A 20,896-nucleotide genomic window follows, 5' to 3' on the forward strand; every position below is an offset into this window, starting at 1 on the left:
GTTTGGACTACAAGTACGGACCAATCAGAGAGGCTTTAAAGGTGATTGGAAGATAGAGTATGCTCATATCGGGATTGGGAAACAAGCCAATCTGAAAGGGTTTAGCGGCTGGTAAAACTGAATAAAAGGCAGGAAGGCAGCAGGCAAAAGTCAGTCAAGATGGGGAACCAGGAGAAGATCAGATCAGAAGAAAGAAACCTAAAAGAGCAAAGAACAGCAGAGAAGACGACCTGAAAGAAGCAGCAGAAGCTGCAGCACCAGTGACAGAACAGACCGAGCTGTGGACAGCACAGGGGGAGAGAAGCCTAACGAGAGGACGCATGCTAGTTACAGGATAAGATACAAGACAGAAATAGGATTAATGAGGGAGTATGTTTTCTATAACAAAGTTGAGTGTCTGGGATGGGTGTTTGTTACTATGTATAAAGTTTAGAGTTTATTCAGATTGGTGTCACGACATGTGCAGAACATAATCACCTAAGCCATTTCAATGGTATGACTTGACAGGGTACTTTAACTTGCATACCTGTGCTGTAGCATGTGCGGATAACTTGTTTAATCGATGCAATTTATATTCAGTGCTTCATAGGGATTTACATTTAACAATTCCATTATTGCTGAACCTATTGTCAGTAATAATACAAATATTTTTGTTTTGGAAATATACTACCTGTGTGTTAATCCTTTGAATGGAAGGCTGTATCTGCGTCTTCCCAAGGGTAAACAGATCAAGTCTATCCTGGGGAATTTCCTGAAGGGCATAGGGAGATCCTTGGTCAACCCTGGCAATTCTACTAGAGTGGGCCCCTCCTTTCACCTTGCTAGAACAGATTAATAGGTTAACATCTAGGGAACCCAGAAGTAAGCAACAGGAGAGCTACTCGGGGATCACTCTGTTCCTGGGGTAACAATTAATGGAGGTAAAACACCTCCATACTCTCCTGTTTATGCACACAAGGATTGCATTAGCCCTTGGGGCTACAGCATGACGCTGGGAGCTCACATTCAGCTGATTATCCACCACAAACCCCAAGTGTCACTGCTTTCAAGAATAGAGTCTCTCATCCTGTAAACATGGCCTACATTTCGTTCCCAGATGTATACATTTATATTTAGCCATATTAAACACATTGTTAGCTTGCACACAGCTAACCAAGTGACCCAGATAGCTCTGTATAACTGACCTGTCCTCTTCATTACTTACCTATCACCCAATTTTTGCATCACCTGCAAACTTTACCAGTGATGATTTTGTTTTCTTCGAGGTCATTGATGAAAATGTTAAATAGCACAGGGCCAAAAATCCCACTAGCAATACACCCACTTGATGATGATTCCCTTTTTACAATTACATTTTGAGACCTATCAGTAGACAGTTTTTAATCTACATAATGTGTCATGTTGATTTTGTATCATTCTAATTGCTTAATCAAAATATTGTGCAATAAAAAGTCAAATGCCTTATTACTGTCTAAGTATATTACATCAATCTTATTACCTTTATCAACAAAACTTGTAATCTCATAAAAAAAAAAGACATGAAATTAGTTTGACAGGATCTACTTTTGTGCTCACACCATCAGAAAGAACTCTAATTACACAGGAAAGCTCCTCGCCTTCTCCACTTTGACCCAATGATGTATTTACTTTGGGGCCAAATCCTGGGGCCCCCTTGTGACAGAGGCCCATTGGCAGACAGCCCACTGTTCTTTGTAAACAACTCTCATCTCAGGCCTGACAAACTCACTACATCAAACATGACTTACAGGGTATTTATCCATAAGGAGTAACATGTAATGCATCTACAGAAAACTCACAACTTGTCAAGACTCATAATCATTATGAAATGTACGTACAGGACTATTTCAGGAATAATGTATTTCAGACTGTTGGAACTGCTTAGGAGATTATGTTCTGCACATGGTGTCAGGACACTGACACCAATCTGAATAAACTCTAAACTTTATACATAGTAACAAACACACACCCAACTTTATTATAGCAAACATACTCCCTCATTAATCCTATTTCTGATCCTATCCTGTAACTAGCATGCTTCCTCTCCTTAGGCTTCTCTCCCCCTTGCTCTGTCTATGGCTCAGTCTGTTCTGTTCTGTCACATGCATCCAACCAAGTGGGTATTCACTCATGAAAGTTTATGCTTCAATACCTCTGTTAGTCTATAAGGTGCCATAGGACTCTTCATCGCTTTTTACAGCTCCAGTCTAACATGGCTACCTCTCTGATACTTTTCAGAAATAATGTAACTATACTGTCGGTAGGCTTTATGGACTTGGAGTAAAAGTTAGTTATTAGGGGATTAATTGTTTCGGTGATGGCCCATTCTGGCAGGAGGGAGTTGTCACCCCTCCCAGGTTAGCCGTGAGGTATGCAAGGCATCCAGCCTTGTTCCATCTCAAGACTATCAATGGAAAACCAGCACAAACAACTGCAAACAGTTGAAACCACTTGGAGGTGAAAGAGACATTACAACAGACGGAGGATCGCCCTGTCTGTGAATAGACTCAAAAGACTGTTTCAGTATAACATCTAGTGGAGAGAGGTCCTCTGTATCCATTCACCGAGGAGACATCTTGGGGGGCTAGGGAGTTTTCAGGAAGGTTTGGATCCTGGTTCCAATCACCAACTGAACTTTTGGGGAAAGTTTATTAGCTAGGAAAGGGAACTGTTAATAAACGTAGGTCCTAGTGCGCGGTTTATGATTTTGGTTTATATTGTGACCATTTCTTTCCACCACTCTCTTGTTTCTGGTGGAATCTTTATTCTTTCTTAAATGAACTTTTTTGTTTTATTAGAGGTGCTCACAAGTGCTGTGCATTGCACAGATGCAGTGATTTAAAGTCAAACTGGAAAACTGAGGCAGAAGTTCCAGGATTTGTGTGACTAGCCAGTGTCAGGGGCTGGATATCAGGAATACTTCAAAAGGACTTGGGGACTAGGGGCACCTCTTGTTAACCTGCAAGGCAAAGACAGGGCTGGCCTAGTCCAGAGGAGAGGGTTTAAGTGTCTGAAAGGTTGGTGATTTCAGGGAGCTGGCACCCACCCACCACTGGCAAGGCTCTCTCATGCTGGAGGCAGGGGGTAATAAGATGATTCATTGTCACACAGTGGCTCACTGTGTCACAGGGTAGTTTTGTGAGGGAGTTTAGAGGGAGAGAGAGTGTGTGTGTGTGTGTGTGTGTGTGTGTGTGTGTGCGCGCGCGCCTAGATACACTTAAGATTCTTTAAACTTAAAGCCAAAAACACTCCCCCATAAAAACAAAAACAACAAAGAAACACACTTCAGGCGTAAAAAGAGAATGCAGGCAGACATCCATCAACAGAGTGAGGGCTACCCAGTTTATTGCAGCATATATGATTACCTGCCCTATCGGCAGGTGGCATTTGTGTGCATTCGGTGCAAGGAGCTCCTGGCCCTCACAGACCATGTATGGGCTTTGGAGACCAGAGTGGCTGAACTGGAGGAGCTAAGGGAGACAGAGAGGTACATAGATGAGACTTTCCGGGACACAGCAGAACAGTCCCATCCCAAGTCTGACAGCCTCTGTGCTGTTGAGGAGGATGAAAGTCTCAGGGAAGGAGAATATCCAACTGGAGCAGAGGGAAACGATCCCATAGTTAGAACCCTCTTTCCAGATGATGTTGGGGTATCCTCTCACACTGAGGATACCTCTTTAGGGGAGGGAACTCCAGTTATTAGGAAGAGACAGGTAATAGTTATGGGGGATTCAATCATTAGAAACACAGATAGCTGGGTTTGCAATGACCAAGAGAACTGTATGGTGACTTGCCTGCTTGGTGTGAAGGTTGTAGATCTCTCGAGACATCTAGACAGACTTATGTGTAGTGCTGGGGAGGAGCCAGTGGTCATGGTACATGTAGGTACCAATGACATAGGGAGGGATAGGAGAGAGGTCCTGGAGGCCAAATTTAGGCTGCCAGGTAAGAGATTGAAGTCCAGGACCTCCATGGTAGCATTCTCTGAGATGCTTCCAGTTCCACGCACAGGGCCAGTTACACAGGCAAACTGCAGGGTCTCAATGTGTAGCTGAGACAATGGTGTAGGGAGGAGGGGTTTAGATTGATTAGGAACTGAGGAAACTTTTGGGAAAGGGGGAGCCTATACAGGAAGGATGGGCTCCACCTAAATCAAAATGGAACCAGATTACTGGCATTTAACATTAAAAAGGTCATAGTGTAGTTTTTAAACTAAGGGCTGGGGGAAAGCCGACAGGTGCAAAGGAGCACGTGGTTTGGACAGACACTCCCCTTAGGGGAGGATCTATTAATGGAGATTCTCTATGTCCTAGTAAGGAGGAGAGGATGGAAGATGATGAAATACAGGCAGGACCTGATGAGAAACAGTCAAATGAAAAAAGTCCCATTCAATTAGATCATGTAATGGCTAAAAAGTGACACGTTTTTAAAGTGCTTATATATAAATGCTAGAAGTCTAAATAATAAGATGGATGAACTAGAGTGCCTCGTATTGAATGATGATATTGATGTAATAGGCATTACAGAAACTTGGTGGAATGAGGATACTCAATGGGACACAGTAATACCAGGGTACAAAATATATTGGAAGGACAAAACAGGTTGTAATGATGGGGGAGGGGCACTATATGTGAAAGAAAGTGTAGAATCAAATGAAGTAAAAACCTTAAATGAACCAAACTGTACCACAAAATCTCTATGGATAGTAATTCCATGCTCGAATAATAAGAATATAGCAGTAGGAATATATTACCAACTACCTGACCAGGATAGTGATAGAGACTGTGAAATGCTCAAGGAGATTAGAGAGGCTATAAAAATTAGAATACAGAAGCAGTGAGAGACAAAAAGGCATCCTTTAAAAGTGAAAGTTAAATCCTAGTGAGGAAAATAGAAAGGAGCATAAACTCTGGCAAATGAAGTGTAAAAATATAATTAGAAATACTAAAAAAGAATGTGAAGAACAGCTAGCCAAAGACTCAAAAAGTAATAGCAAAATTTTTTTTTAAGTACATCAGATGCAGGAAGCTGCTAAACAACCAGTGGGGCCACTGGACGATCGAGGTGCTGAAGGAGCACTCAAGGACGATAAGACCATTGCAGAGAAACTAAATTAATTCTTTACATCAGTCTTCATGGTTGAGGAGGTGAGGGAGATTCCTAAACCTAAGTGTAGCAGATCGCAAAGACTCCCTGGTGTGGCACCTCCTGCCAGTCATCTGGGAATTAGCTCTTTTCCAGGCTCAGAGCACCCTCTGCTGGCCGGTGTCTCACCTGCCTCAGGCCCTGTGTCCCTCCCGGACCCCAGTGCCCTTTTACCTTGGGGTTCTGAGACCAGCAGGTTTAAAACGAACAAAATGAAGTATTTCTGCACACAGTCAACCTGTGGAACTCTTTGCCTGGGAGGTTGTGAAGGCCCAGACTATAACAGGGTGCAAAAAAGCACTAGATAAGTTCATGGAGGATAGGTCCATCAATGGCTATTAGCCAGGATGGGCAGGAATGGTGCCCCTACCCTCTGTTTGCCAGAAGCTGGGAATGGGCAACAGGGATGGATTATTTGATGATTACATGTTCTCTTCATTCCCTCTGGGGCACCTGGCATTGGCCACTGTCAGAAGACATGATATTGGGCTAGATGGACCTTTGGTCTGACCCAGTATGGCTGCTCTTATGTTCACCCCAAGAACAGTTCACTCCTCCAAGGGTCAAATAAGAGAAGATTTTTCATGACTCCCTGGTATGTTTTGTTGTGGCCCCCTGGGTACCTTGATCACTCAGATATTGCTCCTGGCTCCAGTCTCACACTGGTGTAACTTGGGAGTAAACCCACTTAAATCGATGCTAGGATACTGTGTCCAATAGACATACTGGTTGCTCTCTGTTTCTCCTGGCACATCACGTCTGATTCACTCTTTCACCGATTTCAAGGCCAGAAGGGATCATTAGGTCTTCTAGTCTCTGTTATGCAGTGCTAAGTCATATGCCTTACTGTAGCGGGGCAGTCGCCCGTTCCAACCCTGGAAGGATTAAAGCCAGCCTGGGAGAGGGCTGAGGCTGGGAAGGAAAGCCTGGGCTGATTGGGGAAGGCAGTAACAGCTGGGGCCACGCCTCAGTCTGGCCCAGCTGGTCCCTATAAGAGACTGAGTCAAAAGCCCAAAGAGTCTCTCTCTGCTTGTAGAGAGAGAAGGGCCTGGCTGCTAGGGAGCTGAGCAGGGTACCGAGAGTGGAGCAGGGCTGGGGGAAGGCTAGAGGAGCTGGGGAGCTCCAGCCTGGAAAACCCCAGGCTGCAGGCCTAGCTGAGGGCCTAAGACAAGTACTGGGGTTGCAAAGGGGCAGCCCAGCAATAGGTTGGTCCAACCCAACCTTGCCTGTGATGAGTGGCTGACACTGCAGTCTGGCCCAGGGCCCGGGGCAAGTTGGGGACTGGCAGTAGCCTGAGTGAGGCAAGGTGGGGGTAGTGGGTGGGGGTTCCCCTGAGGGGGGAGACCCGAGGAAACAGTGGGGGTACTGCCAGGGGGCAGCACCCACTGAAAGGGTCACCCAGGGTCTGGTAGGGACATGGGGGCCAGCGGTAGCGCGACATCGGCCGACAGGGGGGCGCTCCAGAGACTGGAAGCTAATTCCCCAAGACAACCAGCAGGAGGTGCCGCAGGGGTGAGTCTGCACCCGATTATACTTACCAAAGGCTAAGTCTATTACAGCTACTCAGTTACCTTTACCCACCAACGTGTAACCTCGACAAAGCAAGAAACCAGGATTGTTTGACAAGCCCTCTTTTCCATACTACTATGTTGACCAGTATTTATTATATTCCTAGCCTTTAATTCAATATCAGTTGACTCCCATATCAACTTTTCCATTATTTTCCATCCAAGATTGATGTCAGGCTAACCAGCCTATAGTTACCCTGGTCCTCCCACCTACTCTTTTTGGGTACATCTACATTGCAAAAACATCCCACAGCAGTGACTCTCAGAGCCTGGATCTACACACTCTGAATTGCTGGACTTGTGCTACAGTCTAAAAACAGTTGTGTAGACATTCCCAAAACGGCTGGAGTCCAGGGCAGAGGGTGGGCTTCAGAGCCCAAGTGGGAACATCTATGTGACTATTTTCAGTGCCATAGTGCGAGTCTTGTGAGCTTGAGGCTGGAAACCTGGGCTCTGAGACATGCTGCCACAGCGATTTTTCGCAGGGTAGACATAATCTTTGAATGCTGGCACAACATTAGCACTCTTCCAGTTTTCTGGAATTTCTTGCATACAACTGAAGTTTTGTCTGTTGAATTCAGCACCAGTAAAACAGCCTATTATGGGGGTAAGATTTTACTTTCTGTCCTTAGATGGAGTTGGCTTGCGGCAATATGTTTAGTTTCCTCTCAGGACAAAAAACCCTTGTTAATCTATAGTTGCTTTGACCCACTCCACTCTTGTACCAAGACTCATGTTACAGTGTCCCATGATAGCCATGTATGAACCATGGTTAATTCTTATGCAGTCAGAAGACACCACTAAGCATGCTCAGGAAATGCATAGTAATGGCCCACTAACACTGACTGACAGCAAGTTTAGCCCAACAGCAAACAGACTCAACACCAACTGTTAGAAGAAAAGAGTTAGAGGGTAGGGTGCTTCAAGGTTCTTCAGTGCCAGGAGAGTAAAAGGGGAGACTCAGGTCAACCAGGTAGAAGAGAAGTGATGCAAGGTGTCTCCTGCTCTTCATCTGGCCTATACCTGGAGTAGCAGGGAATGTCCTGCCAGGGAGTTGTGAGATGCAGGAAGCCAGCTCCAGAGGTAGAGGGGTTCTGGTCTCACTATCATACCTGTATGCTTATGGTCTCGTCAAAGAGCTGAGTAGGCGTCTCATGGAAGTTCTGGAAAAATATCTGAGAAAAACAGGGAGAGGTAAATTTAGTGCAGTCCCAAACCTGCCTGCGCTCTCTGGGGAGCTCAGGATTTCACTCACATGCAGCCAGGGTTGTCAATTTTGGTTGGATGTATTCACAGAGGTTTCATCACATGACATAATCTTATACTCCAGGATTTAGTTGGGAGTTGGCGCTGCTTTGAGCAGGGGGTTGGACTAGATGACCTCCTGAGGTCCCTTCCAACCCAGATATTCTAGGATTCTATGAATCCTGGAGGGCTGGCAACCCTACATGCATCACCTCATATTAGTCCCCTTAGGAGTCCAGTCCAGACACTGCCCTGGGGAGGAAGACTATAACTCACAGGGATGACTGCATCCCTCCTCAATCTTGTCTCCAAATCCCTCAATAACTGGTGCCCTGGGGCCATTCTATGTGGAATTTGAAATTGGCTCACAGACTAGAGGGCCCTCCCCAGCACAGGCTGGATAAGTCCACAAAAGCAGGCGTGGAACCACATGATGCCCACCCACCTCATTAAAATAAGGGTTGTTCCCCGTTTTGATTCTCGTCCTGTACACGTGGTCGCCGATGAAGACCTTCACCACGGGCTTGATGTTGTTTCCCTGGAGCTGGCGGCCTTCAATGATCCTCACACGCACCTGCAGTGAGAAATACAGTGGCATGATTTAAAGGGTCTCAGGGCAGGGATGTTTTGTTAGCTCAGCTGGGCTCCACTGCTTGAACTGGTCCCAACGACACCCTGACCTGAGGCGGGACATGCCAATGGCAAAACGACCCCAGAATAATAATATCCATTTCCCAAGGCATCAGCTCCATCCAAGGTAGCAGGATAAAGCCCATGGATGAAGGAATATATGGCTGGGATCCTCATATCCTACTACAGAGAGGGAACTAATTCTGGCAAACTAGATCTATCGCTGTGGGAAAAGGACTGACTTGGCCATTGAGACCCATGTATTGACCACCTTTACCATTGGGCCTTGGCCAAATGGGGGCGACGGGAATCTCTTCTTGACGGATCTAATTTTTCCGTGGTTTGCAATACCTGGAAGTCCTGTTTGTTGTCTGCGAGTTCTCTTCTGGAATGTATTCCGCCGCTGAGTCCTTCCCTCTGATGATCCTTTCCTGTAATACTCCGGATGGCTGTGGTGACCCCACTGTGTGCCCCTATTCATGGTCAGAAAGGGAATGGATTGGCCTGGGGTGGATGACCTGGAAGAATAATCCTTTCCCACAGAGCAAGTCAGAACAAACATTCTCTGCTCCTCCTTTGGCAACTTTGTCAAGGACGGTGTCAGACATGGGAGTTTTAATTTCACTGGCTTGATACATTGTGTCTGTGGCTGCAGAGTGTTCAGGGTCAAAGCAATTAAGTCAGAATCTGGGACACAGATCATTGGATGTGAGGAGCCTAAGAGCATGTCCCATATAAATGCCTCATTACATGCAGTCTGAATGATCTCAATACACACATACCACATTGTGCCAATGGGGGGGTGAGCTCTGATCTTCACAGGGATCAAGTGTGAGTCCTGCTGCGCACCTGCACAGATGGGTAACGGCTAAAAGGAGATCCCGTAAATCCCTGAGCAGGCTACCCATGTTGCTGGAGCCTGCATATGGGCTGGACAGGGGGAGGACTGAGAGAAAAACATCCAGTCTTGATTTGAAAATTGCCAGTGACGGAAAATCCACCATGACTGTTGGTAAGTTTTTCCAATGGTTAATTACCCTTGCTGTTAAAAATGTATGTCTTATTTCCAGGCTGAATTTGTCTAGCTTAAACTCCTAGCCATTGGACTGTATAATACCTTTCTCCGCTAGACTGAAGAGCCCAGTATTAAATATTTGTTCCCTATGTAGATACAGACAGATTGTGATTAAGTCACCTCTTAACCTTCTTTTTGTTAGACTCAAGGAGCTCCGTCTATTTAGTTTATCGCTATAAGGCAGGTTTTCTAATCCGCTGCTCATTCTTATGGCTCTTCTATGAATCCTTTCCAATTTATCAATATCTTTCCTGAACTGAGGGCACCAGAACTGGACAAAGTATTCCAGCAGTGGGCATACCAGTGCCAAATGCAGAGATAAAATAACCTCTTGACTCCTACTCAAAATACTACTTTTTACGCGTCCAATGATCACATTAGCCATTGTGGCCACAGCATTTTCCTGGGACCTTATGCATGGCCCCCCAATTAGTCACTGTTTCCCAGGATAGAGTTCCCCTGTGCTGCAAGTATGGCCTACATTTTTTGTTTTATATTCAGTCATATTAAAACACACATTATAGACTTTAGGGTCAGAAGGGATCAATATGATCATCTAGTCTGACCTCCTGCACAAAGCAGGCCACAGAACCCTACCCATCCACTTCTATAACAAACCCCTAACCTATGTCCGAGTCATTGAAGTCTTCAAATTGTGGTTTGAAGACCTCAAGCTGCAGAGAATCCACCAGCAAGTGACCCATGCCCCATGCTGCAGAGGAAGGCAAAAAACCTTCTGCCAATCTGCCCCGGAGGAAAATTCCTTCCCGACCCCAAATATGGCGATCAGCTAAACATCGTTTGCTTGTGCTCAGTTTACCAAGTGTATCCAGATCACTCTGTATCAGTGACGGGTCCTCTTCATTATTTATCACTCCCCCAATTCTTGTGTCATCTGCAAACTTTATCAAGGATGATTTTAAGTTTTCTCCCAAGTCATTGATAAAAATGTTAACTAGCATAGGGTCAAGAACTGGTCTCTGCAGGATCACACTAGAAACACACCTGGTCAAAGATGATTCCCCATTTACAATTACATTTTGAGACCTATCAGTTAGTCAGTTTTTAATCCATTTACTGAGTGCCACATTAATTTTATATCATTCCCATCGTAAAATTATATAAAGTTAGTTTGACAGGATGTATTTTCCATAAACCCTTGTTGATTGGCACTAATTATATCACCCATCTTTAATTCTTTACTGAGTTCCATATCAGCTGCTCTATTACCTTGCCCAGGATCAGTGTCAGACTGACAGGCCCATAATTACCCAGGTCAATCCCATTCACTGTTTTTAAAAATTGGCACAATACTAGTCTTTTTCCAGACTTCTCGAACTTCCCCAGTATTGCAAGATTCATTGAAAAATTAACATTAACAGTCCAGTGAGCTCCTAAGACAGCTCTTTAAAAACTCTTGGATGCAAGTTATCCGAAGTTGCTGATTTAAAAATGTTTAATTTATTTGCTTCTGTTTAACATCCTCATGGCATACTAGTAGAATGGAAAGAGTGTCATCACCATACGAAGAAATTACATCCTAAATAAGTTTTTATTCTGTCCCTAATGCATGCCAGAAATAGTTATTGAACACTTCTGCCTTTTCTGCTTCATTACTTATAATTCTACCATTTCCTCTGAATAATGGACCAATACCATTGTCAGGATTCCTTTTGTTCCTAATATTCTTAAAAATCTCCTTTTTATTGTCCTTAACTCTGCTGGCCATAGATTTCTCCTTCTTTCCCTTTACAATTTTCTATAATTAATAGCTTCTGATTTATATTCATTACTATCAACTTCCCCTGTCTTCCATTTGTTATGTATATATTTTTCATATCCACCTTCACTTCTCCTCTAAATCAGGTTGGTTTTTTTAACTGGTATGGCCTTCTTTCCTGGTTGTGGGATTGTGGCTTTGGGGACATCTATTACAGTATTCTTAAACAATTTCCAATGATCTTTCATATTTTCCTGATTAAATTCTTCCTCCCAGATTATTTGGATCATAATTGTTTTCAGTTTTGTGAATTTGGCTCTTTTAAAGCACCAAGTCTGTCTGTTTGGCTAACTTGTCAGGACTATATTCTGTTTGCACATTATATAGATGATCAAAACATGATCCTCTCTACCTAAGCTACCATTAATTTTTAGTCCTGTGATCAGTTCCTCTTTATCTGTTAAGATGAGGTCTAAAATAGAATTCCTCCATGTTGGATGCTGCAGTTCTAGATTTAGGAAATTGCCATCTATAATATTTAGAAATTCCAGGGATGTTCTGGTACTGGCAGCATGAGACATTCAACAAGTATCACTCAAATGTAATTCCTGCCACTGTGTCAGCCCATGTCCAAGTGCTGGTGCAGAAAGCAAAGCAAGCTATGTTAGCCAAAGGGCTACTACTTCACTTCTGCATGGGAGCAAGGGGGAAGTAGGGACTAGACCACGATTACCAAAGTCGCAGTGTGGCCCCAGCCCACAGAGATTAAAGTTGGCAAAGCACCTATCAGATCACTTGCCCATCCTCTCCTGAGCCAGGTGGTGCTGTCCCATGTGGCTCATTCTCCAGGGCTTCGTCCAGTTCAATTTTACTTGACTCAAGCAATGGGTCCTCTACCACTTCTTAGATGATTTCACATGGCACAGGGAGGAAATGGGCATCATAATGGTCTCTGGAACTGGTGGAAACAGTCACATACTCATCATGGGGTGGGGATGTGTGAGATGGAGTCAGGCTGGGGTACTTTTCCCATGCCCCCAGCATGCTTTTCCCCCAAACTCAAGAAAACTCCCCTCACAAGAAACCAAGGCCAAGTTGATCTGGAAAACGTAAACATGATAAATTACATTTACAGCACAGGAAGGTCCAATCAGCAGATACTCACTTACTTTCACCACTGGCTTTTTGTGTTCCTGGCTCCCCTATTGCCTTGAGTCCTGGAGGGGTGTAGGAGGCACTTAAATTGATGGTACACTGAAATTCAACAACAAATAGAATTAAACCACCTCCATTGGTTTGAGTGTAGGTGTGGTGACACTATTTAAGGCCCAGGAGCACAGGGTACCCTCCCAGAGTTGCACACAAATCCAATGCAGGCTCTGTTTGTTTGCAATATGGTAATGGCCCCAAACACTACACGTTACTCTAAGGGTGCATGGGCTTTTCCTCTGGTGCAGAGGTGCTCAAACTGTGGGACGCGCCCCTCTAGGGGGGCACAGAGGAACGTGCACGGGTGTGTGGCTGGGGCCTGGGCCAGTGCCCATGAGAAAGCAGGGAAGGAGAGCTGCCCAGCTCCGCTCCTGGCCCCAGCTGCAGGCCCTACGCCTGGGGCTCCACTCCTGGCCCTGTGCCTAGGGTCTTGGCTGCTGACCCTGGGGCTCTGCTACCAAACACACCCCTTCTTCCAGCAGGAACCCCAGCCTGGGCCCCCTTATCCCTGTCCACATCCTCGCCTCCCGGAGCCGTGACCCAGCAGCGAAGTAAAAAGATTGGGGGCCACTGGGGTAACCAGTGTGTGTTAGTTCAATTCCCCAGGTGCCCACCCTCACCCCCCAAGTGCCCTGAGGCAGGGTGAGTGCGAGGATGCTGGTCCTGGGGTCCTCATCACTGTTACCATTACCCAGCATGTCCAGTGCTGTCCCACCATCTTGCTGCCCAGCCTGCTTCACGGGACCCACACAGCATTGCAAGAAGTCACTCCCCAACCCCCGGCTCTCTGTCTCTCACCCTCCATTCCCTGCTGATGTGCTGGGAATCAACATGGCTGCGGTGTCCGTGTCCTGGCCCCACACCTGGCCCATGCACATGTGTGCTGGGAGGGAGCGGAGCCACCACGCATGCCCACAAGTTCCTACTCCAGGCAGCTGGGATTTGACAGGGATGTGTGAGCTTCCTCCCCCAATGTGGTGATTCCACCTCCCTCCCCACATAGGCTTCAAACTGGACACCACTCAGGTCTCCCCTTTGCTCTGTGCCGAGAGGGCCGTGCCTGGGACGTGAATATTCAAAGGGGGACTCAGCAAAAAAAAGTTTGGGTTCCTCTGCTTTAGTGCTTTACAGGAACAGGGCAGGTTGAATGAAACTTAGTAGATAACACTCTTCTCCTCTGAGCATGCCACAGACTTTCTTCACTTCTTCAACTTCCCTCACTTGAGGATCCCAAAGTGCTTCACAAACAACAATTACAGGATTCCATACCCACTGTCAGGTGGATCAGGATGGTGCAAGGGCAGCTAATCATCAACAGGACCCCTCACCCGGTGTCCCTCAGCTTTGGCCACAGAGGTTTCAACGGCCTGCATCCTTAGCTACTAACTGGTGGTGTCTCCACCTGACATGCCCCTCAGACAGGGGAGACAGTCGGGGGATCGCCTGCACTCCCCTCGGACAGAGTTGTCCTCCTCTAATCGTCCCACCGATCATGTTAGTCAGTCTTTCATCCCCCAAGGTTCACCCAATTACAAGGCTTAACACAGCTGGCAAGGTGAGCACACTGCAGTTTTCACCATCTCTCATGTACCCGGCAACAAGTGTGGCTCCCTTTTTCATCAGACTCATTAACCTGGGTTACAATCATTAGACCCATTTTACAGATGGGGAAAACTCCAGCAGGAACCATCCCTCTACTGATGATCAATCCAGGAGAGACTCATCAGACCCCAACACTGTCTAGGACAATGTGAGTATGACAGTAGCTGTAATACGAGCATGGACATAGCTAGGATTTGCATATGCTGTGATATTCGTAACTTTGCTGGTAACTTGAATAAAATTGATAAAAGGTATTAGACCTGGTTCTTGTGAGTGTCTGTGTTACTTTCCTTGGTGTTCATGTGTTCCTATATGCTCTAGATCTGAAACAAGTGGCAGAGGTAACTCTATTGAACTTGAGACTGTAGCCACCAGAGCCGAACTCACAGTGGTGTAAAACAACATCACTAAATTCACGTTAAATAAAAATAAAAAGCTACACTTGTAGTAAGATGAAGCCCTGAAATGTAAACCCTTATCAGAGGCCCGACATGAGGCCTGAGGCCTGAACTAAAGTAATGGTCAAGACTTTGCTAACATAAAGCAAAGTTAAGCTGTGAGCCAGAGGCAGGCCCTGCTCGCAGAAGCGGGCAAGGAAAGGGCTGATGCTGCAAAAAGAGACACACCTGAAAGGTACTGGACACTAGATAACAGAACATTCGCATACTTGTACACGCCATACAGATAACAAGGAACGGCTGATCCATCCCAATGACAGGGCCAAAAGGGTAAAACAATGGATAGAGTTGTTTTGTTCGAACCAACATGTACAAGGTGAGAGGCGGCACCTTGCTACATAGAGAGGTTGCATCTCAATACATCAGGAGTGATGTGTAACTTGTTTGTACCTCTGTATAAGAATGCATCCCTAAGTGGATGTCTTTGTCCAGCCTAGGGGGCAGTGGAAAGTCCCACCACCAACTGAGCTGAGTCCATTGCCGGGGGCACATATTCGTAGTATGTCCTGTAAAGTCTAGAGGGAACTATTACTGTGCTTCGTTTGACAATAAACCTGGCCAACGTGGGGGTTCTCTCGGGGTCTGCTGTGTTAGCAATCTGCGCAGAGCTGGGGCAGCACACAGAGGGAACAAACGCACGCAGCCGATTGATATCAACATTAAACAGAGCAGAGCACCACACCGGTAGCATCTGACAATAACACTATTGTGACAATTTGGTCTACAAATTTACCCTAATTTCAAATTGAACTGTAAAAAGTGAGAATGAGTTTATAAGATGTCACAATTACCTATAAGAACAAACGTTGCTGGGCAGAAGTCCAAACGGGAGGCAGACAGACTTAATTAGTCCCGAGAATAAGGCCTCTTGATATAACTCAAGGACTGTTTTAAGATCATGCCTGATAACAAGAGGGGATGGGTTATTCTACCCACCAATCCCTTTGTGAGTCTGTCATGGGGTGTACGTACCCCATGCTATCCCAGCAACCAAAGGGTTACTATAGGCACTGCCGGTCACTACTGACTGGCAGTCTCTCAGCAGCTGGGAAGCAGTGGGGTAGGGTGGCTAGTAGAGTGAGCAGGCTGCAGAAAGGAGCTCCTGCCAGCAAGCTACCAAAGAGCCACCCAGAGACAACAGCCCAGGACAGGATGAACTGACCGACGGCCTGAAGAGATCCAGGAGAAGGTAGGAAGGAGCTCAGGGCATTGCCAAAGTTGAAGAATCCTGATCCTGCTTATCTGGCTTAAGGACCTGAGGTGGAACCGAGTGGATTGGGCCGGCCTAGGTTCCCCTACTCACCCCCTGATGGAATTGGGAGTGGAGAAAAGGTAGGCTCCCAGTCACCAGGAACAGACTGTCAGTCTCACTAGGCTGTGAGCCCAGAGGCTGTGCCATGCTTGGCCAGAGGGGGCACTGTTATACTAACGCACCACCTCACAGGGTCCTTAAAGAAAGAGACCTTGGGGAGAAAAATTGGCTACTGGAGTGAGCTTATTATTGTGGCTGCCACCTCGCCCATCTCCTGGGATGCCACCATCATGATGCCAAGCGATGTCCTAACCAGACCAGGCCAGAGAGAGGGACCCAGATGACATCACCACTCTGCCGGCTCTGGCTGGATCCCAACCCCTACCTGGGATGAAATGGGATTGGACTGACAGCAGCTCCAGCCAGCTCAACTAACTTCTTTCCCCCACCAAGGACAGTTATTACCATCTTTGATACTTTCTAACAGACTGTCAAATATGGTGGGAAAGGGGAGGTTTCCCTTCTAAAAGCTCTCTCCAGCTAAAGGGAAAGGGAACAAGGGAGGTGGTTCAAAAGAACACCTTACTTAAAGTTTTGCATTTCAAAGGCTTTCACTGTTCCCCCCTATTTTCTGTACCTTTAGTAAAAGGTTAAAATGTTGTTTCCTGGTGGGTTTGCCGTGGTACAAAGCAGGCTGAGATCTCTGCATACTAAACCCTGGACATTTTTGGACATTGTTTGACCTTGGACAATGACTGGGTTACGGTAACAACTTTGGCTCATTTGTGGCATCTATATAAGACCATAGGATGCCCCTTCTCTAAAGTGAGGTTACCCTTCTTACTTACGCCTGTTGGCTGGTGGCCACTGTCCAGAAGGGGCAAGTTCTTCAGGGTGAGGATGCTGTTTGGTTTTGCAGCAAGAGATGTTAGAAATACAGTAGCAGAGCCCAGATCCCTGGAGGATAGAAACACCTGCTTGTCAGTAGCACTAGCATTCCCCTCACCAATCCCAGGAAGGGAGTCTCACCCTGATGGTCTCAGTGAGGGTCTCAAGGTGTGAGAATGGTAGCCAGTGTTCTGCTTTTAAAGGATAGAGAAGCCGTGTGGACCAGCGATTAATGCCATACAAAAGACTTGGTTAGATTCCTCAGTGCCAGACTCCACTCTTTGTAGGGAGAGGGTCATGGGGAGGGGCAAGGGCTGGTACATTCCAATTTTGAGGGGGTATTTAGAGGGAGAGCAGAGTTGTTGCTACTTGGAAATGACCATTTAGTCTTTGTCTTGCCCAGGAAAGGCAGCAAAGCTTAGGTTAGAGTTAGCTGGCATGTGTTGAATCCAAGCTACGTGACCACGTTCCCAGTTGAGACAAAGCTTTAGAAGAAGGAACAACAAGGTCTCTGGTCTCCTTGACTGGAAGGAAAATACTGTAGTATGTGCGTGGGGATGGGGGAGTACATGTGGATACACAAGGCTGCAAAAGGATCAAGAAGGGACCTCCCCCAATATTGCCCAAGAGGCTCCGTCTTTACTTGCTGTTGACGATTCACCTTTCTGTAGCCAAGTGACCCCACTCCCGGAGTTGTATGTCCACAAAGGAAGCGCTGTCCAGGGGCTGATCACTCAGGAACCACACCAGCGTCTGCAGGGGAAGCAACACAATATACACTTCACCATGCACTGTGGGTCTGATCCTGATCAGACACTGGAGTTACTCCCGATTTACACCAGAGTGACATCTGAATCAAGCCCCGGAGATGGGCAAGGAGACAAAGAGAAGCAGGTCTAGAACTGTTGCCCAGGTTAAACATAAATAGTGCCCAAAGCATTCCAACCAAGTGGGGGATACTCGTGAGTTTGTAGAAGGAAGCCTGGGCTGGCAGTCAGGAAAACACCAGGCCTTGTGAAAGGGCCTCCAAATCAATTGCTCTGCCCCTTGCAATTGCCTGATGAAAAACAGCTGGAAGACCAGCCCCCTGGGGACTGTTGATTGGCCCCTGTTGTATGTCTGCTCTCTCTGGGTCACTGCTTCCCTGTGGGCTCAGTTTTTACCTCTTCTCTTACTAACCCATGTTGCTCAGTCTGCTATTCTGGGTATGACTACACTGCAAAGAAGAACCTGCAGCAGTGAGTCTATAGACCCAGGCTCACCAGGCTCGGGCTTCAGGGCTAAAAATAGCCATGGACATGTTTGCACTCAGGCTGGAGCCCAAGCTCTGAAACCCAGTGAAGGGGCAGGTCTCAGAGTCTGAGTGCCAATGTTTACACAACTATTTTTAGCCCTGTAGCCTGAGCCCTGTGAGCCTGCATCTGTAGACCCAGGCTCCGAGGCTCGCTGCAGTGGGAATTTTTTTTTGCAGCGTAGATGCACTGTGGCCTGGGGGACTTGCTTGTAGACTTTAAGGCCAGAAGGGACCATTGTGATCATCTACTCTGACCTGCTGCACATTACAGGACCCAGACCCTCAACCACCCGCTCCTGTAACAGACCCCTAACCTCTGGCTGAGTTACTGAAGTCCTTAAATTATAGTTTAAAGACCCCAAGTTACAGAGAATCCGCCATTTACTCTAGTTCGAAGCAGCAAGTGACCCGGGCCCAGGGGTGAAAGTAACTTAAAGGACTTACCTACCCAGAGTCCTGAGCAGAGGCATGACCTCAACTGGAAGAGGCGGGGCCTTTCAAGATTTAAAGGCCGTATGGCTCCGGCTGTGACTAGGAACTTTAGGACCTTTAAGTCACCCTGGAGCTACCAGCTGCAGAGGCAGCTGGGAGCCCCGGGGCTCAGGGGGCAAATTAAAGGGCCCGGGGCTCCAGCCACCACAGAGCTCCAGGCCCTTTAAATCACCGTGGTGGCTGCCGGAGCTCTGGCAGCGCTTTAAAGGGCCCAGGGCATCCCACAGTGGCTGGAGCTCCGGGCCCTTTAAATTCCCACCCGAACCCGGCTGCCGGAGCTCCAGTGGTGATTTAAATGGCCCAGGACTCCCTGCAGCAGCTGGAGCCCTGGGCTCTTTAAATCACTGCCACGGAAGCCAGTCCAGTCCGGCACGGTGTACTGGCTCTTGCAGGTACACCGTACTGGCTTACTTTCACCTCTGCCCGTGCCCCATGCTGCAAGGAAGGCAAACCCCTCCCCCCGCCAGGTCTCTGCCAATCTGACCCAGGAACAATTACTTCCCAACCCCAAATCTGGCAATCGGTCAGATCCTGAGCATGTGGGCAAGAACCACTAGCCAGACAGCTGGGAAACTATTCCCTGTAGTAGCTCAGAGCCTGCCCCACCTAGCGTCCATCTCCGACCATTGGAGATATTTGCTGCTAGCACATATCGGCTACGTGCCATTGTAGGCAGCCCCATCAGGCCATCCCCACCACAACTTATCAAGTTCAGTCTTGAAGCCAGGGAGAATTTTGCCCCCCACTGCTCCCCTTGAGAGGCTGCTCCACAACTTCATTCCTTTGATGGTTAGAAACCTGTGTCTAATATTGAACCTAAACTTGACAAATGTACTTGCAGCATGGAGTCTGCCAGGCTGAGGGGGATGCACTGACCTACCATGACAGAATGCACCCATGTATTCACACTACACACTAATGTAATAAACCTTGTACAAGGCATGCTTGGAGGTATCACATGAAAACTGATAATTTGCTGGTCAGTATTATTATGGTAAAGTGCACAAAGTAACATTACATGTAAAGTTATGAACATAAGCTGAAATCATGACTGAAGTATGTTTCTCAGATCAATTTGGAGAGTGGTTAAACCAGTTTCTCGAAGACAAAAGGGCAAGCTGACACCCCAGCAAAGTATCAGCAAAGCCAATGGGCCTTTACCTACCAAATGTCTGGTCTTTGGCAAGGAAGGGAAGCAGGGACAAAGATCTGCATCTTAGCAAAGAAACAGCATGAAGTCTCCTTCTTCCTGCAGACTGCCTGTCTCCTGGTTTTTAACTGGCAATGCTTTTCAAAGAGGGACTAAAACTATAAAAAGAAAGGGGCAAACAGCCCAAGGCACTCCCCTCTCTCTCCCTACCCATCTCATTCTCTGCATCTGAGAAAACAAAGGAAGCAGCCATTGGACTCTGGGGGAGGGAAATGACATGAAGAGTTTGGTCAGTAATGCTGCTGGAGGCATGTGGCGAGAAACTTTGCTTTGGAACTAATATAGTTTGTTACATTAGACATCAGAACATGTTTTATCTTTCTTGTAAGCCTTTCAGACTTCTATGCCTCATTGCTTGTACTCTCTTAAAATCTCATCCTTTGTAGTTAATACACTTGTTCTATTGTTTTATCTGATATAGTGTGTGTAAGTTAAAGTGCCTCGATAAGTCCATTTAGGAAGGTAAGTGTGTATATTATTCTCTTGAAAGAATAATGGACTTAATAGATTTGGACAGTCCAGGAGAGGGCTGGTCAGTACAAGACATACATTTCTGGGGGGAAAATCCAGGTTTAGAGGTGTGCTGGGGTCACCCTGCAGTATAACCATGGCTGGTAAAAGACAGAGGATAACCCAAGTGTCGCTAGCAGGCTGCAGTATGTGCAAACATCTGGGAGTGACTTGCACGCTGGTGGCTGTTTGAGAGCAGTCCACATTGGAAGCTACAGCAGCAAGGCACTGCAAAGGCATCCCAAGTTACAGGACAGGGGTGACAGGGCTGCTCACTGACCTGGATTGTACCCTGGTATATCCCACCTATTTCAATCTTTTCTTTGACCACCCTTTACTTGTAGGTTTCAGATATTCATATATGGTTCAGTCATGGATTGCAAAGGTTTTAGGGACCTATATGATAAGGTCAGGTTCTAGGACCCTGTAGAGAGCCACAGGGCTGGTGGTAGGTGCTAGGAATAATTTCTGCTGACTTATCTGACAACCAGATGGGAGAAAGCTTGGGCTGAGTTTTCGGTTTTGTTATAAAAACCATAATACATGCAAACCCCAGGGAGATGGTAAATTCAGAGTCGGG

The 20,896-nt window shown here is 46.6% G+C and overlaps 1 protein-coding gene across 1 annotated transcript in view; it reads right to left on the bottom strand.

Moving 5' to 3' along the window:
• FER1L5 (fer-1 like family member 5) overlaps positions 1-20,896 on the bottom strand; it is a 93,395-nt gene that overhangs the window by 70,830 nt on the left and 1,669 nt on the right. The window contains 6 exon segments of the mRNA XM_050937385.1: positions 7,844-7,906; positions 8,422-8,550; positions 8,958-9,079; positions 12,571-12,655; positions 16,771-16,879; positions 17,472-17,563. Of these exon segments, the coding sequence (XP_050793342.1) occupies positions 7,844-7,906; positions 8,422-8,550; positions 8,958-9,079; positions 12,571-12,655; positions 16,771-16,879; positions 17,472-17,563 (600 nt within the window).

The sequence above is a fragment of the Gopherus flavomarginatus genome, chromosome 2 (assembly GCF_025201925.1).
Source record: "Gopherus flavomarginatus isolate rGopFla2 chromosome 2, rGopFla2.mat.asm, whole genome shotgun sequence".
Taxonomy (NCBI): domain Eukaryota; kingdom Metazoa; phylum Chordata; order Testudines; family Testudinidae; genus Gopherus; species Gopherus flavomarginatus.